We start from the raw sequence: 21870 nt of genomic DNA, 5'->3' as shown, positions 1-21870 counted from the left end.
CTAATACGTGCAGATCAAGCTTTAAGGACCGCTTTTACGGAAACTGATATGTACACCACGCACAACGGAGGTAAAAACGAGGTAGAAAAAATTAGACATTCATCTGGTCGCTCGCTTTACTCCTATATTTTATGTGTTTGTGTAGTTATTTTTATTAAGCGTAAAACGCATTATTTTAGAGTTACAGTTTTCGAAAATCAGCCGCGCCACTTAAATATTTTCCGAAGTAAGTTTTTGTTAATTTACTTGCTAGGAACATTTCTGACCTCTATCTAGTGCATCCAAATAAATTGTTATAACAAGACAAACTTCTGCTTCCTGAAATAATCCCAAGCATAGATTTTTTTTCTTTACGGTATGTGCTTTGGATGTCACACTCATTCCTTGTATATACCCACTTAAAATTTGATAACCTTAATCAACTGGACGGTTCGTCGTTGTTTTAAAAATTCCATTGTCTTACAAATTTAAATGCAAAAAATGTTTATTGGTCTAGTCGCCTGCGAATTACATTTGAAAATCTGATTTCAGCACAATAAGCAGCCGTAGTAAAAGTCTTAAAAGGTAATCTGACAATTTTGCTATGTATATAAATATCGTAAAAACATATCTATAGCATACCGAACTACAATGTATCAATCTAGATAAGATAGGCATATAGGATTACCAATAAATGTAAATCGTTTTAGAAACACATAATGTTTTCACCTTTATTTTCTCTTTGCTAAGCCAGTAAAACTGATGGACATAAATAAATGCCATAAATTCATATGGAGATCTGCTTGCTGACCTAAATTGTGATTTCGATTTTTATCATACAGGGAAGTCAAAATCCACTTTTGAGTCGGTTTATACTTTTTTATAATTTAAATCAAATAATAATGTAAATAATAATGTAACAAATTTTAACGATAGGTTGAATGATCTTACCGATATATGGTTGACACTTTAAAAGTACGCATCCTATATATTGTGGCAAATACCTAACGGCAGACTGATAGCAAAGAGATTGCTATGTGACAAGCATTGGGAAAGTTTAATGCATTAGCAAAACAAATACCCTTACTAAGCACAATTCTATCGCGAACTGTGTTATTAGAAATATCGTAACTAAAATAGGACATCAAATAAATGTTACCTGGCTTGAACAATAACTCAAATCTTATTTTACTACGTCGTCTATAAAAGATTGTTTAATAATAAAATTGTGTGTGTATCGCGTTATTGTCACTCGATTCGGAGTTGTAAGTCAAGTTTGCGTTGATTGCAGTGCTTCGGGAATTCTGTTAGGAGCAGATAAACATGACCGATTCAAAAGTTGAAAAGGGCCAGTTCCAACCTAAACCACGTGTCAAGTGAGTAGTACATATCGAGTGATGGTCGGCGGTTTACGTATAACCGAAAGTAAAAATTTCAGTATTTAAGGGGCTATGTGATTTTCAGAAAATTCGAGAACTGGAAAATTTGGAATAAGAGGCGGTACGTGCTCGCGATTTTGGCATTTTTCGGATTTTTCAATGTTTACTTTTTGCGCGCCAACCTCAGCATTGCGATTGTTGCCATGGCGGAGAGTAGGACCCAGGTTCTCGAAAACGGAACTGAAATCGACTTAGTAGGTATAAAAACGAATACATGATTTTACTATAATCATTGACGCTAATTAAAATAAATTTAATTGTTAAATATTTAAAAGAGAAGACATTCAGAGTTTAAGAATTTATATTTTTTATTCAAAAATATTTTAATCAAACTGTAGTAGCATATATCGGAAGAAATTTTTTCTATATGCAGATGAAACAGTATATACAGAAGGGGGGGGGGGGCTGAAGAGACTGAGACAGCAATTTACTGTTTATAGAATAAACTGGTCTAAATGCCACATTGTGTGCATCTGTTGAAATTTAGAAATTCAATTACAGTTTTAAAGTTATTTTAATCGATTTATGTCAAAAAGTGTGTCATTATGCGACAGTTTACTCAGCTATAAATTGCTACAAAAAGACTAGTATTTAACCTTTATTTTAGATAGTCATTCAGTCAAGTACAGCAGACAATTATTGACTAATAACAATATAAGTTTCTTCAAAAAAATATTGATACGTCTAAATATTGTAAAAAATTATAATAAAAATAAAACAGATTTTAAATAGTTTTTGAATTTCTTTTCGTTTACGTTTCTGATATCAACAGGAAAGCACACCATAGTATGTTTATCCGGACTGAGGCGGTTTAAGAATAGTTATTAATTTTTTTTAACTGAAAGTTATTTTCGTTTCTTGTCAAGTAGGAATGCATGTCATATCTTGTTTAAAAATTTTCTTCATTTTTATATATATAAATTAATAGTTCAAGTAAATAAATATCAGGCAGAGTTAAAACATGTTTATTTAAGATTTCAATGATAATTTGACAAACTATGAACAATTAAATTCTTTTGACACATAATCTATTTGATTGGATTTATCAAGTCAAGTCTGTACCTAGAAATATTATTTGCGAATTTTTAGTTTATAATCTTGATCTCTTTTGACCCTTAACCCTTCTAACTCTGTGTGACCTGTGAATCCAGCTACTGCAGTTTTTTTAGGATTCAATATAAAGTGGCTTTTTGACATAATACTTCTGAAATTTTTATGTAGCGATTTCAATTTTTCTATTAATTACGAAAACAAAACAATTACGGTATGTGGTATCTATCTGTATAAACTGTTCATCTATTCACAAAATCAAGAATAATTATTTAAAAAATGAGGATATCCATCCATATCCAACAACATCATCATCACTTTTTTCTAAATTTGGACGCCTTCAAAAGCGTCATTTTCAAAGTCCCAATGATGTATAAGCTTTGATGTTCTTTTTTCAGTTCTTAGAAGCATTTTAGAGTTGCTTATGTTTTTATTTATATTTATATTACTATTTTTTATATTCGTAATATTAATAAATAAAAGAGAAATTCTGTACTAACATACTATAATTTAAGAATATTAAAATGTTTTTTTTTAATGATCTATATTGGAAAAGCTCCAATAATTATCTGCTCATATTAGGGTCCGGAGTTCAACTGGAGTAACGAAATCAAAGGTTACGTTTTAAGTTCCTTTTTCTACGGTTACATATCCACGCAATTCCTAGGCGGATATTTTGCATCGAGGTTTGGGGGGAAAATCATCTTCGGAAGTGGCGTAGCGGTAACGGCGACTTTGACGTTGGTGACTCCAATAGCCGCCCAAACTAACGTATACCTGCTGTTGTTCGTCAGAATTGTTGAAGGTGTATTCGAGGTACATAGAAAAGTGCAAACACGGCGAATATCTAAGGATCCGTTTTAGGGAGTCACTTACCCGAGCCTCCACGCTATGTGGGCCAAGTGGACGCCACCATTGGAGAGGAATCGACTGACAACGATTGCGTATTCGGGAAGCTATGTGGGAAATGTGGTAGCAATGCCGCTTTGCGCGTACTTGGCTGAAATGTGGGGCTGGAGAGCAATATTTTATTTTTCAGGTATAGAGGGTTTCAGGGAAAATTTGAACAAATGAGAAAAATTAAGTAAAATTTCTCAAACTAACCAAATCTAACCAAAAATGTATATTTTTTGCATTGTTGGGAGTAGATATTGTACAAGAAATTTATTTGAACATTGTTAATATGACGTAACGTTTCAGGAGTCATGGGCCTTATCTGGTACGCGCTTTGGATGCTCATAACCGCAGACTCGCCAGAGCAGGATTCAAAAATAAGCGAGACGGAACTCCAATATATCGTCGAATCGTTGAAAGCCGCCAACCCCGAAATCGAAACCAAAAGAAGAGTACCGTGGAAGCAAATACTTACCTCTAAGGCTGTGCTGGCGATAGCCGTGACGAATTTTACCGAAAATTGGGGCTTTTACACCCTTCTTACGCAACTTCCCATGTACCTTAACGGTAATAATACTATACATCCTATCTCGAAATTAGTGGGCAAATTGTAACAGCATATTCTAGGTAAAAAATAAGCCCCAGTTTTACAAATAAACATATGGCGAGAGACGCCCTCTAACGAAGCCATAGGCACCTAAATATGTTTTTTTGATTAATATTTCCGAACCAGGAGGAATGAAATTTTAGCGTTTCATACATATTTGCATGAACCTGCGGCGTCACTTGTGATAGGCACAACAAAATTTTCTTATAAACTCGAAAAAGTAGTGTTCTGTTATGAGAAAAGGTACACTTTATTAAAACCACTATAACGGACCGTTGTCGAGGAATATGGATTTCAAAAATGTTTAGCATGCCCATCTTATATATTCATCAACAATTGAGAAGTAGGCCTTGCAACGGGATTGATAGGTTTGTTATTTGTTAATTTTCATTTGCACTAGCAGGTTATTTGTATGAAAAATTAAATAGCATTAACCAAGTTTAATTCATAACTCCGCATTGAATGCCTAACAGCAAAAAATCACTAATTTAAATTAAGTTCTAAAACACATTTCCATCATTTTGAATATATAGTCGATAATTTGCTGGGCCATCTAGACCTATCCACTTGTGTGCAAAACTTTCATCTAACCAATTTCTTACCCCTTGCCTAAAGTGCTCCATCTTGTTGGAAGAAGATCTCCAAGCAAATACTTGCATGAGTATTTAATCTATATGACAAAATATTACCCAAACATTGATAGAAAATCTATGTTAAATATTGGTTCTTGGAATAACCCTTGGTTCTGATTACTTCAGAAATGCGCATTAAAAGTGTTTAATAACACTTTCTTCAAGATTTGGAATTGGAACAGTTGGAAATCCCCTGGCAATATACTAAAAGATAATTTCTGAACTTTTAGATAATAGTAAGGATGTAAATGTCATTCCACCAAGCTACGCCATAAAATTGGAAAATATTTTTTCTTTTCATTGTCATTTACAGTAAAGAAATTGAAGCATCATATCAGTAACCTTATAATTATTTTATTATTTATTTATTATCTTCTATATTAATAAATAACCATTTTCTGGTCCATTCCTTTTTGGGCATGTGGCTCCGTTAGAGAGCGTTTCTCGACATACGTTTATAAACAAACTAAGGCTTATTTTGGACGGGAATTATGCTATAGTCTAGCCCACTAATTTCAGGGCACAAAAATAAAAGCCGAAACATAATTAATTTTATCAACAAAGTTGTTAATTGCGGATTATTAAAGTGATAATAATAGAGGTACAGAATTGCCAACTGAACTAGAAAAAAAGGCCACAGTTACCTCGAGTAACTATTGGTTAAGGAAAAGAGGAAAAAACAAATTTACATTTATGCATCACTAAGCAAAAGAAAAAAATGTTTGGTCCTTTTTTAAACCTATTGATTAAGTTTATTTTATATTTTTATTTTCTATAAATAATTTAATAAAAACTTTAAAAGGAAAGGAAAGGAAACCCTTGTTCAAAAATTATGATATTCTGAAATCAAATAAACATGTTTCTTATCATCTTCTCTTTGCTTGTTCAGATGTTTATAAGTTCGACTTGGGCAAATCCGGTTTTCTTGCCGGCCTGCCGTACCTTGCGATGGCGATAATGGTCCAGCTGGCTGGACACATATCCGACTGGCTATCCAAAAAACGACTGCTATCCACTATCCAGATAAGAAAACTGTTCATCGTTTTCGGATTTCTAGTTCAAGCAGTGTGCATGTTAACAGTGGCATTTTGGTCGAACGATACAGCGGCAGTCACACTTTTAACGATCTCAGTTGGTTCGGGAGCATTCGCTTTCGCTGGTTTCGTGTAGGAAACAACCTCTTTCGTCTCGTTCATAAGTGAAACTCAATATGTGCTTTTTCCAGAGTGAACCCCTTAGATATAGCTCCTCGGTTCGCCAGCATCATATTAGGTTTAAGCAATACGATTGGTAGTCTGCCGGGTGTAATAAGCCCAATCTTAACAGGATACATACTTTCCGAAACACCAGTGAGTATTACGAGCTGGCTCGTTGTACCAAATTTATTTTTTGTTCGTCTCAGGCAATACAAGAGTGGCAGATCGTATTCTTTATACCGTCGGCGATATACTTATTCGGCGCCATATTCTACTTCGTGTTTGGATCCGCGCATCTCGAAAAGTGGGCCATCCAGGAAGAAGCACCTGAATTGATGTCGGATGATTCCCAAGTCAGCGAGAACAAATTTTAATTATTCTTGTTTAAAATAAAGTTTATTTTAACTGCCGCGCTTTTCTGTTATTGTTTCTTTACCTAATCAAGAATCATGTAGCATCGAAATTTATACATTTAACCACATTTCTACTCCCGTCTGTAAAATACCTAATTACACATCGATCTAGGGTGCGGGAAGCGTCACTTTACCACGTCAGTTTCGTTTGCTTCTTAGGTCATTTAATGTATTCGTGTTGTTTTGCAAAAATGTACCCAAAAACTAATGGTCGTAGAAAAAGTATAGTGTGCAACACGTTCGGTAAAGTTTAAGTCACTCATTTATTAAACACTAGCTCCGCTGCCCTCCGCTGCGCTCCGCTCGTGACAAATAAACTCGTGAGTCAAATGTTGTTAAAGCACTTGTTGCATAATATACTATTAACCAATATTGCAATATGGCTGTCAGATCGTCAGTAAATTTGGATGCAGGCATTTTTAAAGCAGTATTTTTTCAAAATATAGTTAAGTGTGAGGAAATCGCCGTGTAGAAAGAAAATGGCGCAAAATGCCTTTTAGTGGGTGAAACGTCGAGGCATGAACAGAAGTAGGCACACTAAATTATTTAATAGCTAATATGCATTTAACAGTGGTGCTTGCTTTGATCATTACTAAAAGTTTCCTAATACACAAGATTAGAAGAGCAGCCTCATCTTCATTAGATTATTTTCTAATATGTATAGGAGTGCCATCAAGTGCTTAGGACAAAACCAACTTTTCTTGTCTGCATTTTGCAGACAAAAATGTCTATAATTATAATCACGAAATGAAACAGTTGTAATCAAGAGCGTTAACAGATGCTATAAATATCCGAATGTGCAGAAACTGGTGCTGAATATAGTTAAAAGCAGGCAGACAGCAAAACAGAAAGGGCAAACATTAGAAAGACACAAGAAAAGTTAAAGAAAAGAAAACAGAATAACATTTTTCGGATTAAAATAATTTTCCTTCAGGGACGTTAGTTTAAGTGAGCTTTTAAAAATGTACTAATGTACTAGGCGTGACTATTTTCGCAGTACTATCAAATGTAACGTAACCTGGTGAAACTCCTAACATTATATTTCAGATTTCAATAATGGCCGAAATATAATTTGTGAAAAATATTTTTTTTTGGAAAAAAATAGTTTCAAATAACTGACTATTTCAGTAGACCAACTAGAAACGACATTTTTGTCTTGGCTTAGATGGTGTACGTCGAAAACTTTCTTTTTGAATACATCTTCCATATTATCAAACTTTCGATTTCAATAACTTACCTTGATTGTTATATAAGTGAATAAAAATAATTTTTCAGGTAGGCAAAAGTGGCTTGGTTAGAAAGAAAGTCAATCTTTCCCTTCAATTCTAGTAATTTACTTGAATGAATTATTCAGTTTTTTTCATTTTACGTCAATCATACAAAATCAATTACTGTACTTTGCCCAGCAATAACAGCAATAGATACTAGGATTTCCCAAAATTAATATGCTTTTGCTGATGCATTTCAGCTGGAAAATAACGTCATAAAAATGTCGAGTGTCGAGTTTGGCTTATAAGAACTCTGTATTTACGCTTTAATTTAAAAACTGTGAATTCTCCAAGTTCTACATAAATGTAGGTTACGCATTTGTTCTACCGAGATACTATATCGTCTAATTAGCAACGAACAATGTAGAAGAGTTTAGGTGAATTTTAAAATCACGAGAATCCCAAAAACAATTAACGACTTCAAATTTATGGTTGAAAACTTTCCGGTCCGTATTACCTAAAACAATTACCAAAGCTATCGGCTTCGACTTGTCATCAGCCTTAATTAACTAAATTGGACCCAGTTCGAACAACAGTATGTGTACCAACCTGGAGTCGGATAATGTCGAACGGAATGCCAAACATTCCGCTAGCTGGTGATCGAGTATTTTCGGTTTTGTTCACTTTCTAACTTAAATTATTTCAGCGTAGAGAACGACGGCATCGAGAAATGGCAATTGTGGAAGAAGAAAAGATACATCATCGCCATTCTGGCCTTCTTTGGTTACTGCACCGAATATGCACTAAGGTCATCTTTGAGCGTCACGATAATAGGGATGTCAGGAGAACGGGGGTGGAGAAACAACAGCATGGTCCGTTTTGATATCACACGAGACTGTTGACGAGAACTCTTGTTACACAGGAACCGGAATTTAACTGGACCAACGAGTACAAAGGCCACATTTTGAGCTCGTTTTTCTACGGTTACCTAACTTCTCAAATTATCAGCGGCTACATCGCGCGAGCTATCGGAGGAAGAACACTATTCGCCTCAGGTGTAGCAGTATCCGGAATTTTGACGATTGCAACTCCGTGGCTGGTGAGAAAGCACGACTCTTTGGTCATCGTAATAAGAGTTTTGGAAGGAATTTTCGAAGTGAGTGGAATATCGATTGCTGACACTCAATCTCTGCATGATTGTCGTTTAGGGTTTCACAAGTCCGAGCCTGTACCAGATATGGACCAAATGGGCACCGCCGTTGGAGAGGAATACTCTTGTGACGATCTGCTTCTGCGGCACCTACGCGGGAGTCTTGTTCGCCATGCCGGCTGGTGCTTATCTCACCGCTCGCTTTGGATGGGCGACAGTGTTTTATTCTTTTGGTGAGCTAACGCGGTTGGAATAGGAATTTATTTGAGGATTAAAACCCATATCCTGCTTCCAACCAAAGATTCGAACATTCTATGGTTTTGATTTGAACAAAAATAATTGTTAAGAACGCCATTTCATAGCAGTTTGTAATTTGTTGCTAATTCCATAATAAACTTTACAAAATCTGTTAAACAAGCAAAGAACTAATGACATGAATGGCTCTGACCAGAGATCAGCTACACAATTTTGTTTAGTTATATCCGAACACCCGTTTAGTTTTAGCATGATGTAAAGTTCTGCAAGTAAAGTAAAATTGAATAAATATACATCTAAATATTTGTAAACGGTGAGGAGTAATAAAATATTGTTATATTTGCAAAAAGATAATTCACCAATAATTTATGTGAATTTAGAAACTTGTCCCTTTTTTATCAGATGTTAGTAGAACGCCTAGGTTTTATGTGAAATTAGGTAGTTTGACCAATAAAGCGCATGTATGAGATGTAAACAAAATAATTTAATTACAAATTACTATTACAAATACTAAATTTATTATTTGTGGATAAGCGATAGGTTCATATAGTACATACTAGTACACCTATAGGCTTATTTATGGGTTATATCAAGAGAGGTAAAGAGAAAAATTATATATATTTACTTATTAATTACTTATTACTTGTCGTTCCATCAATATTCTGTCTAGGCTGAGTATTTCAATTTTAAAATTCAAATACTAAATTAAGGAATTTGATTAGTCTTCCTGGAGTTACTTTGAACTGCTACGGTTCTTTCCTCCACTCCAGTCATTCTGTAACATCTTTCATTGCGTGGTAAGATTAGCATAATCATGTCTAAAATATATAAAAGTATAGAAATCACATACATTTCAAATAATGATTCCCCGTTCATTGATAACAGACAACTATTTGGTACTTCTTTTCAACCATGAATGAATATCAGTAAGGTACTCGCCATTTTGCTAAAATCGTTATTACTGTATATACTATATTAGCAGCACATATTAAACCTTTTAATCTACGGTTAGGAGTACTCATCTATGTTCATTACCTACTTAAAATATTGCCTACTTTATTTAATTTTAGGGGTTAGTTTTAAACCTATATCTATGGAGGAGGCTTACATTTAGTCGTAGTGAACGGAATAGAATGTGTAATTTTAACAGAAATACGTCAATTTAACTCACCATTCTGCAATCTCCCTAATCTGTATTTCAGGTTCTATTGCCATATTATGGTCTATTTTGTGGATGCGAACAGTGGCGGAATCTCCGGCTACAGACAGGCACATAAAAAAATCCGAGCAGATGTACATAAGGGCTTGCCTCCAAGAAAACATTTCCCAGGCACAGGTATCGGTGAAATCGGTGCCATGGAAAGCCGTTTTAACATCTAATCCATTTTGGGCATTGGTATTTGCTAATTTTAGCCAAAATTGGGGATTTCACACGATCGCCATAGAACTACCTCTCTACTTCAAAGGTCGGGCGTCATTTCGAATTCTTCGTAGTCAAAATGATGACTTCATATTTCAGACGTGTTTAACAGCGATTTGGAAAAATCCGGGTTCCTGTTTGGGATTCCGTTCCTCATGCAAGCTATAATGACACCGCTAGCGGGGTTCCTCGCGGATTGGTTAACGAAAAAAGATATCATGTCTAACACTAACGTCAAAAAGTTTTGCAATGTCACGGGATCCGTTTCGCAGGTCATTTGCATGACGTGCCTCGCGCTGTGCAAAACCGAAACAAGCGCCATTATTGCGCTTAGCGTTTGCATGGGAATGGCAGCTATACAGTTCACCAGCTACAGGTAAACGCCAGCCAGATATGAGAGATGTTTCCAAAGTTATGGAAAATGTGCTATTATTAAATAGGCTGCTATTGGTGCCAGTGATATATTTATCCAACTATCTAGTGAAAGAGGAAAAATTAGTGTGAGGATAGGTATATGACAACTTATTAATTGGGGTCTTGGTAAGATATGTTGGGACCAAAACAGAAACTCGATAGATTTGATACTTGTTATCAACTTCAAAAGCTGTTAGCCCGTTGTGGTGATTAATTTTAGAGACGAATAATAACCGTGGATTCCATGACTCCCAATTATGACACCTAATGTCAATACAAAGAATGGCAATTCCATCTGTCGTAAATGCTTACTGCATTCGGGGATTGCGAATTTTTCAGAATTATCTGGCGAAAGGTACTACAATTAAGGGGGGATATTATTAGAATTCCTTGGAAAGTTGCATAATCGTCGATTATCAGAACAAGATAATGCAATACCCCACACCGCATGAAAATCGATGTTTTGAACGATTTTTGATGGTAATTGCATACGTACTCACCCACCCGGCGATTATCATCGTTAGTTAAATTTAAAAAAACCGTTCAGAGATTTTCGATTTGAAAGTTCAGCTGACGGCAAACGTCTCAAAATGTCGAAGATATTCGAACATTGCTTTTTACAAAACTTCTGGATTCCTCCTGCGTCGGTTTTTGCTAAGTAATTTGTAATATTGACGAAAATTTAAAAAAATAAAATAAAAATTATAAATAAATTCCCAGAACTTTGGAAACATTCTTCGTAATTGTTGAAAACGTGACGCGATAGTTTTGATTTAAGTGTACTCGCTCTGGAGATGGGTCCCCAATATGCCAGTGTACTGATGGGAGTTAGCAACACAATTGCGACGCTATCAGGCATTTTAAATCCCACACTGACCGGATACATAGTTTCAAGTAATCCGGTAAGTTGGGTTGTTGAGTAGTTGTATCCAAAATAGACTAATACTCACTGACGTTTCATGATTAAGTAATATTTTCATAGTAAACCGTTTAAGTAAATAACTCTCTAATGAAAAACTTAGCTTTTGCATAATGTTTTTTTTTTTCCTGATTACTTTACTACCAGATAGAATTTGTATATGAATGTGTTTTAAAAAGGTTAAACAATTTTGTAACATAACTTTTTTTTAATCCAACATAAATGATTTTTAAATAACATTAAACGAACACTAAATAAAAACGAAATGAAAACCAGATAATAATCACAAGTTGGATATGTCTACCTTCATAAATAATAATAAAACTTTAAGACGATGCATGTCGAAAATAAATAAAGATTTAGACCACATGTTGTAGTAACTTTTCACCTGATAGATATTTAAGAAATGTGAAATATACCCATAGTGAATTTTTGTTTTTAGGAATTGTATTTGCTATAAAGTAATATATGCTGATAAAGTGAAGTTATAAAATTGTTAAACTTAGTGTCTAAAGAAACTTAGTTTTCAAGAAAATTTTTCAAAAATATAATTTGGGTACATTTTTTGAAACCCGTTTTGTTTTTCAGACCTCCCAAAGATGGAACGCGGTTTTCTTCATTTCCGCCTTCATATATCTGGCGGCGACGTTGCATTTTGCAATTTTCGCAAGTTCGCATCGCCAGCCTTGGCAGAGAGCATAAACTCCCCGCGATCAAAGCGCGAAATATAGGTCGTTTAAATTCCACCGACATTATAAATAAACTAAATTCCGGATTTAGTGTTATTTTCTCGGATTTTTATAACCCCCGCATAATATTCGGCCTATATACCTTCACGTCGTCACATTTACTGCAAAATCGTTTTATGACGGAATTACATCAGCACATTGTTATTGACATAAAAATTAGGTATTTAATGCAAGTAGAGCAGTGGCGTAACCGAAAATTATTGACAGGGCGTTATCAGCGTTTTTGAAAAAATGCTTGAATCTAGCTAAAACCAGAGTATATTTTGGTTTCACTGCATCACGTGTGCTATATTAATTAAACACTATGTAGGCAACAACATCTCTTCTTGATGATATCAAGATATTTATTTAATGTCGGATATAGAGAGCAGTTGGGCAAAAAATAATCTAAAATTTGCTTTTTATGTACGCTACCAAAATTTGTGGATTATTAATTTTAATGATATATATAATAGTCTATATAAAAGTTGTAAATTTGGGACGTATTATTATGATAAAATTCTATTTTCACACATAGGTATAATTCGAACCAAACTATACCCCCCATCAAAATGCTTGAACCGGTGGGATCTGCATCTTATGAAAGATATTACCGAATAAATTTTGTAAACATTTACGACATAAAAAAATTGTTGCCTTTCGCAATCTGCGTGCGAGCCAATGACTTGGTAAATACCACATTCACTCCTGGTAGAAATAACATGGGTCATGGCACTAGTCAGGTGGAAGTTTTGATATCGGACACAATTTCAGTAACCAGAAAACGGTGCGCGTAAAAATTGATATTTAAAAATGGCGGTTTTAGACGTCGAAATGCGCAATGCTTCGAAATCAACGACCAACGTACCCGAACAGTAAGTAAACAAGCATGGTTGATAATTTCCCGACAAAACCTGACAATTTGCTCCGGAATGTGCTAATTAAAACTATAAATATCCAAAAGCGCGGTTATTCAATGCTGATTTTGAATATTGACGTATGTTATATCCTTTTAAATCTGCAACCTACATCTTTCAACAATAAACAAATCTATTTGAGTTAATATATATAGTCGTTATCAAGTAGGTCTGATAATTATATTTTTAAAAATCATGCAAACAGGCGACATAAGTTTCAACTTTCTATAGATAGATAGATAGCTTACACGGAAGTCCTCACTAATCTGTAAAACTCAATAACATGCCATTGTCAAGGATTTACGAATAATCAAGTAAATTGACCGGCATTTGTACCATTACCGGACAAGGTCGAAATATATAACCGGTAATTGTTTAAGTGACCAATCACGCCCTACTATGACACGCGCAGAGACTACTAGCAGAGCAAAGGATACTACTAAATCACCAGGCTGCAATACAAAACAAAAACACGTAATCAGTGCCCAGTGGGCGTCACAATGACAATTTTTATTTGTTTTTGAATATCTGGGTCGCACCCTGTATATAAGCAAATATTTGGGGTATATATTTGAAAAATGTTTAAGATGTTGAGATAATTGTAATAATTGTGAAAGGAAAAATAGTAGAAGGATATTAAACGGAGAAAAAATAATTTTTGTTGAAAATAAAAAGGTTTTTACATCTAAATGGGTGTGTCAAAACTGCGCAGTCCAGTCCCCAAAAGTATTCTTTCAAAATTCGTAACAACAAATTTTGAGTCAATGTTTCCAAAATAAAAAATTAACCAAAACCAAAAAAAGGAACAGAGCAACGCATATATTAATTCTCTGCAGTCACTAAAGTTAGAATTTAAATGACTGTTAAACACATTATCACAGATCAAATCTTAGTTAAAATGCGCCTTGTCGTTAAAGTTGACGGGAAGGGAATAATCTAAATTAATGGTAGTAGTTGATGAAATGATTAAATAATAATTATGTACTCGATTCTATTTAAGCCCTTTTTAAGTTAGATCTTAAGCTCATATTTCTTTTGACCATGGAATTATATTATATATAGTGTGATTAGAAAAGTTGGTACAAAACTGGCTCGATTGGTTTTTTATAAACAAATAAATAACACAGGGTGGTACAAAAGGTTATCAACCATTGTAAATGAAGAAAGACAAGCATTAGAGACCCATTTACATAAAAATTATAAATATTAATTATAAGTATAAATTTTTATATACTGTAAAACTTAGTGGTCTTAGCCGTATTCCGTATGAGTAGTATTGTATGGTCTGTTCATAGATATAAGAAAGCGACAATTTCTTTTGAATGGGATTATCCAAGGGTGGTCATTAACATACAATGCAACAAAATTAATACCTAAAGTTTCGGTATTTAAATTCAGGTCAAATTGTGGTCCGTGAGAGAAAATAATTTATACCTATCTGTGTTTAATATTCTTTGGTTTGGTATACTACTTAGTTTAAGTTTATTAGTAATCATTCTTATTTCGTGTGTAATACAGCATGTGTTGAATCGTGTGCGAATTATGCAAAATATGTGCAAGTCTAGTGTATCTCGGGAGATGCTTTCGCCCAAATGTAGAAAACACTATTCTATTGAGACTAAGGAAGTTATAAACAACGTTTATTTGACTCTCATTGAACGTGGTGCCAGCAAGCAAGCATCTTTAGAAGAGACGGCCACATTGATAAAAATTCCAACATCAACTGTATGGAAAATTGTGAACAATCCCATTTCAGTCAGGAAAAAAAGAAGCGATGCTGACATTTTCCCGAGTGTAGATGAAAGTGATCAAGATATAGTACGGCGTAAAATTTACCAGCTGTAAGAGTAACAAAGCGTGCCTACATTAGATATCTTAACTAGGAGGCTTGAAAAAGATGACACTGGTGTTAAATGTGGCAGAACTACCTGATAGAAGTGTATTCAACACATGAGTTATAGATTTAAAAAAATTGACAAAAGGCAAGTTTTAATGGAATCTTTATATTTAATCTGTATATTTAATCCCATTGAACATGTTTGGCACCAACTGAAATCTGCCATTCGTCATAACAATGCTTTTCCCCGTGTTAACTCCGATGTCCTCAAACTTATAGAAACCGAAGTTTTTAACATCCCTCCACAAAGTTGGGCAAATTCTGTTAAACATATAGAAAAAGCAGAACAATCATATATCCATATTGTAAAAAATATAGAACAAATAATAATTATAACAGGCGATGATAGCGATAGTGATACTGATATATTATGTGAATAATTTTAAGTAATTTAAATAGGTAATAAAAATAATTTGTAATTTTATTTTAGATTTAAACATAAATACATACATAAATAAATAAATATTGTTTAGTATCTTTCCTAACAAAACCACAAGTAATTAAATTCTAAGCAAAGTACGAACCTGTTCGGCCATATTTCATTCTTACAGCTTGCCCGGGTCTTTCCTTAATTCGTATCAGGTAGTCACTTTCTTATATCTATGAGCAGACTTTACCTATGATAATTGATGAGGGTCCCGAGCATGATAGGTAGACAGACAGGTAGTTGGCCTACTAGTGCTTTGAATTTAATATTAGAATTATATTTATTTTCCGGCAGTTGTCGGCAAAATTCGTTTTGGAAAAAATACTTACGTGTTCATGGAACAAAATGGCTTACTTTAAAAAGGACCTACTGGAGATTGTAAATTAGAATAAACCTGTTTGTACGAAATTTGTCGTCGAAGAAATCGCTTAAAAACGAAATATATTTCCCCTTCCGCCATGCCACTGTGAATCAAACCCCACAGAATTGGCAAGGTAACGAGTGAAAGAGTTTATAGCAAGGCATAACACCACTTATAAAAACAGGGAATAAAGACAGTGGATTGTGGAACATGATGAATGTGGGAAAGCCAATAACATACTAGTAAACACGTTGCCACATTACTTTCGGAACTTACTGAATTTATCGTTTTTTTTTACATTCAAAATACTTGGCGTCCAGTTAAATATTGAACACCTATTAAACTACACACTCTAAATTTCGTATTATAAATTTACAGGAGCTGTTGTGTAATGTGACTAAATAAGGGCATTTACGCATTTACCTTTATTTACATTTGTAAATAGAGGGAATAAACACAGTGGATTGTGAAACATGGAGTAAGTGCGTCGAACTTGTGATGAATGTGGGAAGCTACTAATATACTAGAAAACACTGTAGGTCCCTTTATAATTTACATGATTTTAGAATAATTTAACACCGATGATACATTACTTTCGGAACTTACGAAATTTATTGCCTCCTTCTACATTCTAAATGCTTGAAGCCTAATGAAATATTGTACATTTATTATTAATCTACCCACTGTAAACTTCGTATTATAATAAACTTATATATAAGGACATTTACCAAATTCCCTTATTTACAACCAATTTTGAGTGAATTTTTATTTTACTCCGTTTTTTTTCACCTCCTTTATACACTGTTCCAAACACATTGTATATTACACTTCTATAAGAACTTCCGAACAACATCCATCATGGAAAGTCTGGAAACGACGACGTTACGTAGTCGCTCTTATGGCGTTCTGCGGTTTTTTCAACGCCTACATTTTACGAGTCAACCTCAGCATAGCAATTGTAGCTATGACAGATGATAAATACGTCACACTCGAAAATGGTACGAGACTAAACATGGTAAGCGACAACGAGAACTATATGTCGCCACGTTCACGTGGACCTATCATTTTCATCAGGGTCCTGTATTCGACTGGAACAATGAACTCCAAGGCCACATCTTAAGCGCATTTTTCTATGGCTACATGGCCACTCAGATCCTCGGAGGCTACGTCGCTACGAAATTAGGAGGCAAATCGCTCTTCGGTATTGGAATATTCGTTACCGCCGCTTTTACTCTAGTAACCCCGTGGATAGTAGAAACCCACGTTTACCTCTTCATCGCCGTCAGAGTTATCGAAGGACTGTGCGAGGTATGGGTTTTTCTTTCGATTTTAGAAATTTACGAGTTAATACCTTTTGATGGATTCAAATTGCAGCGACTTTCAGGGTGTCACTTATCCCTGTATACACGCCGTGTGGTCGAAATGGGCTCCGCCATTGGAAAGGGCACGCTTGGCAACGCTGTCCTTTTCCGGATGTTTCGTCGGCACTGTCATTGCTATGCCCGCCTGTGCTTATTTGGCTGACGCTATGGGATGGGAGAGCGTCTTCTACATTTGCGGTACGTAACTTAACCATGTCGTAAATGTTGCTTCATTTGTTCAGAATCTGCTGGGTCTTCCTTTTTCGCTCTTCCCTATACCCTCCAACTTTCGATATCCACCTATTCTTGTCTCTGCTGGCCTTCCTCTTTTTCTCTTTAATCTAGTGCTTCAATCTGTCACTAGTGTTATCAATCCATTCTCCTGTGTTCGTTGGACATGCCTCCTATCTTCCGCACATGTTCAAAATTCCTTTAGTTCCTTTCCATATGCACCTGTTATATGTAATATTTCTTTTCTTATATGTCATAACACATCCTTACATCCACTCTCATTTAGCAGATTGACCAATTCCTGATGCCCGAAAAGATCCAATAAATATAAAACTAATCAGATTCTTAGCACTTATGAATACACAATTTCATTTCGAAAAAAAAAACTTTTACTTCAAATAGTAGTTTAATTGTACAGTTAGCTATAAAAAGCATCTGTAATGACAGTCTCCAAGGATTAAAACTAGTATAAAAATCATGTAAAATCGCTTTTATTTTGTATAAATCTTCATCCACATCCACACAGTCCACAATACAACAATTACGAACAATAACACGCCAATGCAAAATTAAACAAAATTGAGCCAAAATTTTTCAACTTCCATAGACAACGAGATACAATAAAAGTTTTATTTAGAAGACATCAAATGAGTCCAAAAATCTTAATTTAATCACCTACACCTAAACACAATTGGATAGATAACTGGAAAGTACATTCTACTAGATTAGGATCAATTTTTGTCATCCTATAGAAGACAGTATGATTTTCATGATTGGGAAATAAAATATGGTTGTTTAACTGTACTGCAAATTAATATATTGTGTGCACTTAATACATATAAATGAAAAACATCTGGCTAATAGACCTTATAAAAATGCACACATCTGGTGATTCGGATACTAATCAAGCTTGGATTTGAATAGATACTTTCAAAGTTTTAATGACAGAGACTACTTCAAGTAGCTTTAACCGGATATTAAAAATGTACGTAATTAAATTTTAATAACAATTACAATAAAGGAGATAGAGAGTGCATAATATTTTCTAATTAATTCTAATATCGCTATTCTCTCAGCAACAACTGATTTCTATAATTACGTTTGATACTACTATAATTAATTTTGAAGAAAATTGGGCATGTTATTTATATTTTGAGCAATATTATCAGAAAACAATCTTTTGTACGTTTCTTCTCAAAGTACTATGAGATTGCCGCTTTCTAGTAACTAATTTGTTTATATCACCTCGAAACTGAATTTTTAAGTAAAGATTTTATATTTAAATATTATAAAAAACAAATTTAATTAGGTAGGGCGAAATATGGTTGTTTCGTCGCACTCCTTAAATTATCCTTGAGCAATAATTTTGAATTTGAATTTTGACAGAGCTCCAGAACATCTAAGTAGGGCTTATAAAATCTAATACAAAAAATGAAATAAGTTAACTTACAAAGTAACTTACTAGTATCTTGTCGAAAGTAGTGCCCAGACTGCACAGTAACGTCAAATTACTATATCCAGACCTTCGATTTGCCGCTACGTGTTAACTAAAGCATAATTTTGAATCAAGGGTTCATTCTAAACTTTTACCTTAATTTGAGTATGATTGAAATTTTTCACATATTTGAGTATCATTCTTGACAATAATATAAGTACTTCAGAAAAGTTTATGGAGTTATCTGAAAATGACAAGTAAATTTGGATATTCTCTTTAACAACTATAACCTTTATTAAAACCGGTTGGTAATTGGTGGTATTTAAAAAGCTCTCAATTTGTTTCTTCATTGCCATTTCAAGAATTGTTGACAGTGTTGTCAGTATACTAAGCGATCGAAATTGACTACTATGTGAACAATCTACAGCAAAACTGGAATAAAGCTTTGTTAATTTTATCAGAGCCCCCAGCTTTTGATTTAATTCGTTGGAGATAATTATTTATATCGTGTATATCAGTTTAAATCAATCAATCGACTGTTTCATAGAAATTGAATCATTCATTAAAACATCAACAAATCTTCGCAATTGATCTTCTTCGATCCAAATTTACGAGAATCTTATGGAAACACACCAGAAATCGAAGAATGTTATAATATGAAGGGAATTCCATTTAAAAAAGTAAAACTTTGATACTTTTAACTCTTTGGGACCACCTGCTTAGTATTTATCAATATTTCTCTAACTTTTAGGAGCATCGGGAGTACTATGGTTTATCTCCTGGGTTATATTTATATCCGAATCTCCCGAGAGTGACAGATACATCAGCAGCGACGAGTTGGTATTTATCCAGAACTCCCTATCGTCTGCACCTGTTAAAAGCATCGGTCCGGTACCATGGAAAGCTATTTTGACGTCGAAAGCGGTTTGGGCGATTGTGATATCGCACTGCGGGGAAAATTGGGGTTTCTATACTTTGCTCACGCAGTTACCAAAGTATCTTAAAGGTTCATAAACAATTCAACGAAATTTAAAGTGATCCTAATTAAAATTGCCCTCTAATTATTTTCTTAGATATATACGACTACGACTTGGGCAAGTCTGGATTTCTTTCCGCCCTTCCCTATCTGGTAATGGCGATTCTAATCCAGTTTTCCGGACAATGGGCCGACTGGTTTTTAGTTAAGGGCATATTAACGACGACTCAAGTACGGAAAATATTCAACTGCACCGGATTTCTCGCTCAAACCGTATTTATGTTGATCACCGCGTTCTGGTCAGATAGAATAGGTTCCGTATTCTGCCTAACCATGGCCGTGGGAATAGGAGCGTTCGCGTGGGCCGGCTTTAGGTACTTCGTATAGAATAGGTGTGTTTCTTCTAATAGGTTATCTTGCAGTGTGAACCATTTGGATATAGCGCCGCAGTACGCAAGCATATTGATGGGAATCGGTAACACATTCGCTACTATTCCGGGTATTATTAGCCCGGTAATTACAGGGTATATAGTGAAAAAGCCGGCGGTAAGTGTTTTGCCCGTGAGCTAGGTGCATTTCTATTCAAATTGTGACAAGGAAAATGTAGTAAAATCATATGAGATAGCAAATATAATCTACTTTTTTCTTTACAAACAGATTCGAAAAACTTAAGGGGGTTATTTCGTTGGGTCAAAAGTAATTGGGGAGATATCTCGATACAAATCTGGCGGAAAATAAAGTTTTTAGTTTTTTTCTTACAAACGGTATTTATTTGTAGGTTATGAATTATGAAAAGTAGTTTCCTAATAGCGATATTGGTACAAAAAAATGTATAGCAGCTTTCAACTAGTTTATTTTGATAAAATAAATTTCTTTTTTCGACATGGAACGTTTTACTTTTTATTTTCTAATCTAGAAATAGTAAGTTCTATGAAGACATCAAAAGAAGCAAATGTCGTTGCGTTTAAACAATCTCCCATACTTGAAGATTCAAACATACCCCCAAGTTTAGGTTTCAAAAATAGACATACAACTACTGTGTGCGTTAGACAAATTTCAATTTGTGTTTGTGTGCGTTTAAGTTGACGTCTTTGCATAACTGATGATGGAGGGCGTGTGGGCGAAACACGTGTAACATTTCGAAAATAATTATTTTTGATACCTAGACTTGGGAGTGTTTTTAAATAGAATTGCATTAGTAGTTCTTTAAATTTTGTTGGGAACAATGATAAGGGTGCTGTAATTCGCACATTCTGAAACCCGCGAAAAAATACGGAGAATGTGTGTTTTTTTAGTAACGATTTCATTGCTCTATCTCCTTCCCTTTTTAAGATTTTTTTTTATATAAATGTATAAATTTTCTGATTTGTTTAGCCTTGCACTCCATATATATCTCTCTCTTACAAACGAACCGAGTATAATACAATTTACCCCTTGCAGACAGTCGACCAGTGGCAAACAGTCTTCTTCATCGCTGGAGGATTATATTTGTTCGGTGCCATATTTTATGGCACCTTCGCATCCGGAGAACTTCAACCGTGGGCAAAAGAGGAAAAGCAAACCTCAAGAGTGGAAAATAAAATCGGAGTGGAAAACAATGGATTTGAGAATTACCCATCAGAATAAAATTCTAAAAACAATTTAAAGTTAATCAGATTCAAAACAACCCCTAGAAATCATTTAAGTAAAGTCCAAGACAACAACTTTGACAATATGAAAATGAGAAACTATTTTTTAAATTGAAACACTCTTTTGACAAAGCTGGTTTGTGTTCAGTTCAAATTTAAAGCTGTTTGGGATACTGCAAAACCATCATAAAAGAGAAAAGGGGACAAAACCAAGAAAAAATCACAATCACCCGCGAAATGTACCGCGAACTTGATTTTTTTCAAAAATTCCTACAAACATTTGTATACATCGTGAAGTAAACTGTGTTGTAAAATGATAAATAAAACTCACTG

The 21870-nt window shown here is 34.5% G+C and overlaps 2 protein-coding genes across 4 annotated transcripts; both read left to right on the top strand.

Moving 5' to 3' along the window:
* The first annotated feature begins 103 nt into the window (after positions 1 to 103).
* LOC132696154 (sialin-like) lies at positions 104 to 6200 on the top strand. Of its 3 annotated transcripts, none has more exons than XM_060660810.1 (9): positions 104 to 226; positions 1271 to 1355; positions 1444 to 1612; positions 3051 to 3284; positions 3333 to 3507; positions 3669 to 3929; positions 5491 to 5767; positions 5827 to 5950; positions 6004 to 6200. In XM_060660810.1, the coding sequence occupies exons 2-9, from the start codon at positions 1303 to 1305 to the stop codon at positions 6169 to 6171; spliced, it is 1461 nt and encodes a 486-aa protein (XP_060516793.1). In that variant the 5' UTR covers positions 104 to 226; positions 1271 to 1302; the 3' UTR covers positions 6172 to 6200. The 3 variants fall into 3 exon arrangements, with proteins under 3 accessions (XP_060516793.1, XP_060516794.1, XP_060516795.1); XM_060660811.1 differs by lacking the exon at positions 104 to 226 and having other exon boundaries at positions 1238 to 1355; positions 1444 to 1479; positions 1546 to 1612; XM_060660812.1 differs by lacking the exon at positions 104 to 226 and having other exon boundaries at positions 1302 to 1355; positions 1418 to 1479; positions 1546 to 1612.
* A 1838-nt stretch (positions 6201 to 8038) lies between these two features.
* LOC132696344 (uncharacterized) lies at positions 8039 to 21866 on the top strand. The gene is made up of 16 exons (XM_060661111.1): positions 8039 to 8074; positions 8130 to 8290; positions 8341 to 8574; positions 8627 to 8801; positions 10026 to 10289; positions 10343 to 10619; positions 11436 to 11559; positions 12165 to 12272; positions 13131 to 13183; positions 16744 to 16921; positions 16981 to 17214; positions 17291 to 17465; positions 19685 to 19939; positions 20007 to 20283; positions 20332 to 20455; positions 21350 to 21866. The coding sequence occupies exons 1-16, from the start codon at positions 8041 to 8043 to the stop codon at positions 21533 to 21535; spliced, it is 2859 nt and encodes a 952-aa protein (XP_060517094.1). The 5' UTR covers positions 8039 to 8040; the 3' UTR covers positions 21536 to 21866.
* Positions 21867 to 21870: the final 4 nt, after the last annotated feature.

Source organism: Cylas formicarius, unplaced genomic scaffold, assembly GCF_029955315.1.
Source record: "Cylas formicarius isolate icCylForm1 unplaced genomic scaffold, icCylForm1.1 PGA_scaffold_1__22_contigs__length_36826433, whole genome shotgun sequence".
Classification (NCBI taxonomy): domain Eukaryota; kingdom Metazoa; phylum Arthropoda; class Insecta; order Coleoptera; family Brentidae; genus Cylas; species Cylas formicarius.
Note: the sequence above shows the minus strand (reverse complement) of the source record. Positions and strands in the feature narration are given on the sequence as shown.

Excerpts from the sequence above, each read along its gene's own strand:
- LOC132696154 (XM_060660810.1), top strand. The coding sequence starts at position 1,303 with ATGACCGATTCAAAAGTTGAAAAGGGCCAGTTCCAACCTAAACCACGT. Across the intron at positions 1,356-1,443 it reads CAACCTAAACCACGTGTCAA|AAAATTCGAGAACTGGAAAA; the intron begins GTGAGTAGTACA and ends TGTGATTTTCAG. Across the intron at positions 3,285-3,332 it reads TTGTTGAAGGTGTATTCGAG|GGAGTCACTTACCCGAGCCT; the intron begins GTACATAGAAAA and ends GATCCGTTTTAG.
- LOC132696344 (XM_060661111.1), top strand. The coding sequence starts at position 8,041 with ATGTCGAACGGAATGCCAAACATTCCGCTAGCTG. Across the intron at positions 8,575-8,626 it reads TTTTGGAAGGAATTTTCGAA|GGTTTCACAAGTCCGAGCCT; the intron begins GTGAGTGGAATA and ends ATTGTCGTTTAG. Across the intron at positions 8,802-10,025 it reads GACAGTGTTTTATTCTTTTG|GTTCTATTGCCATATTATGG; the intron begins GTGAGCTAACGC and ends TCTGTATTTCAG.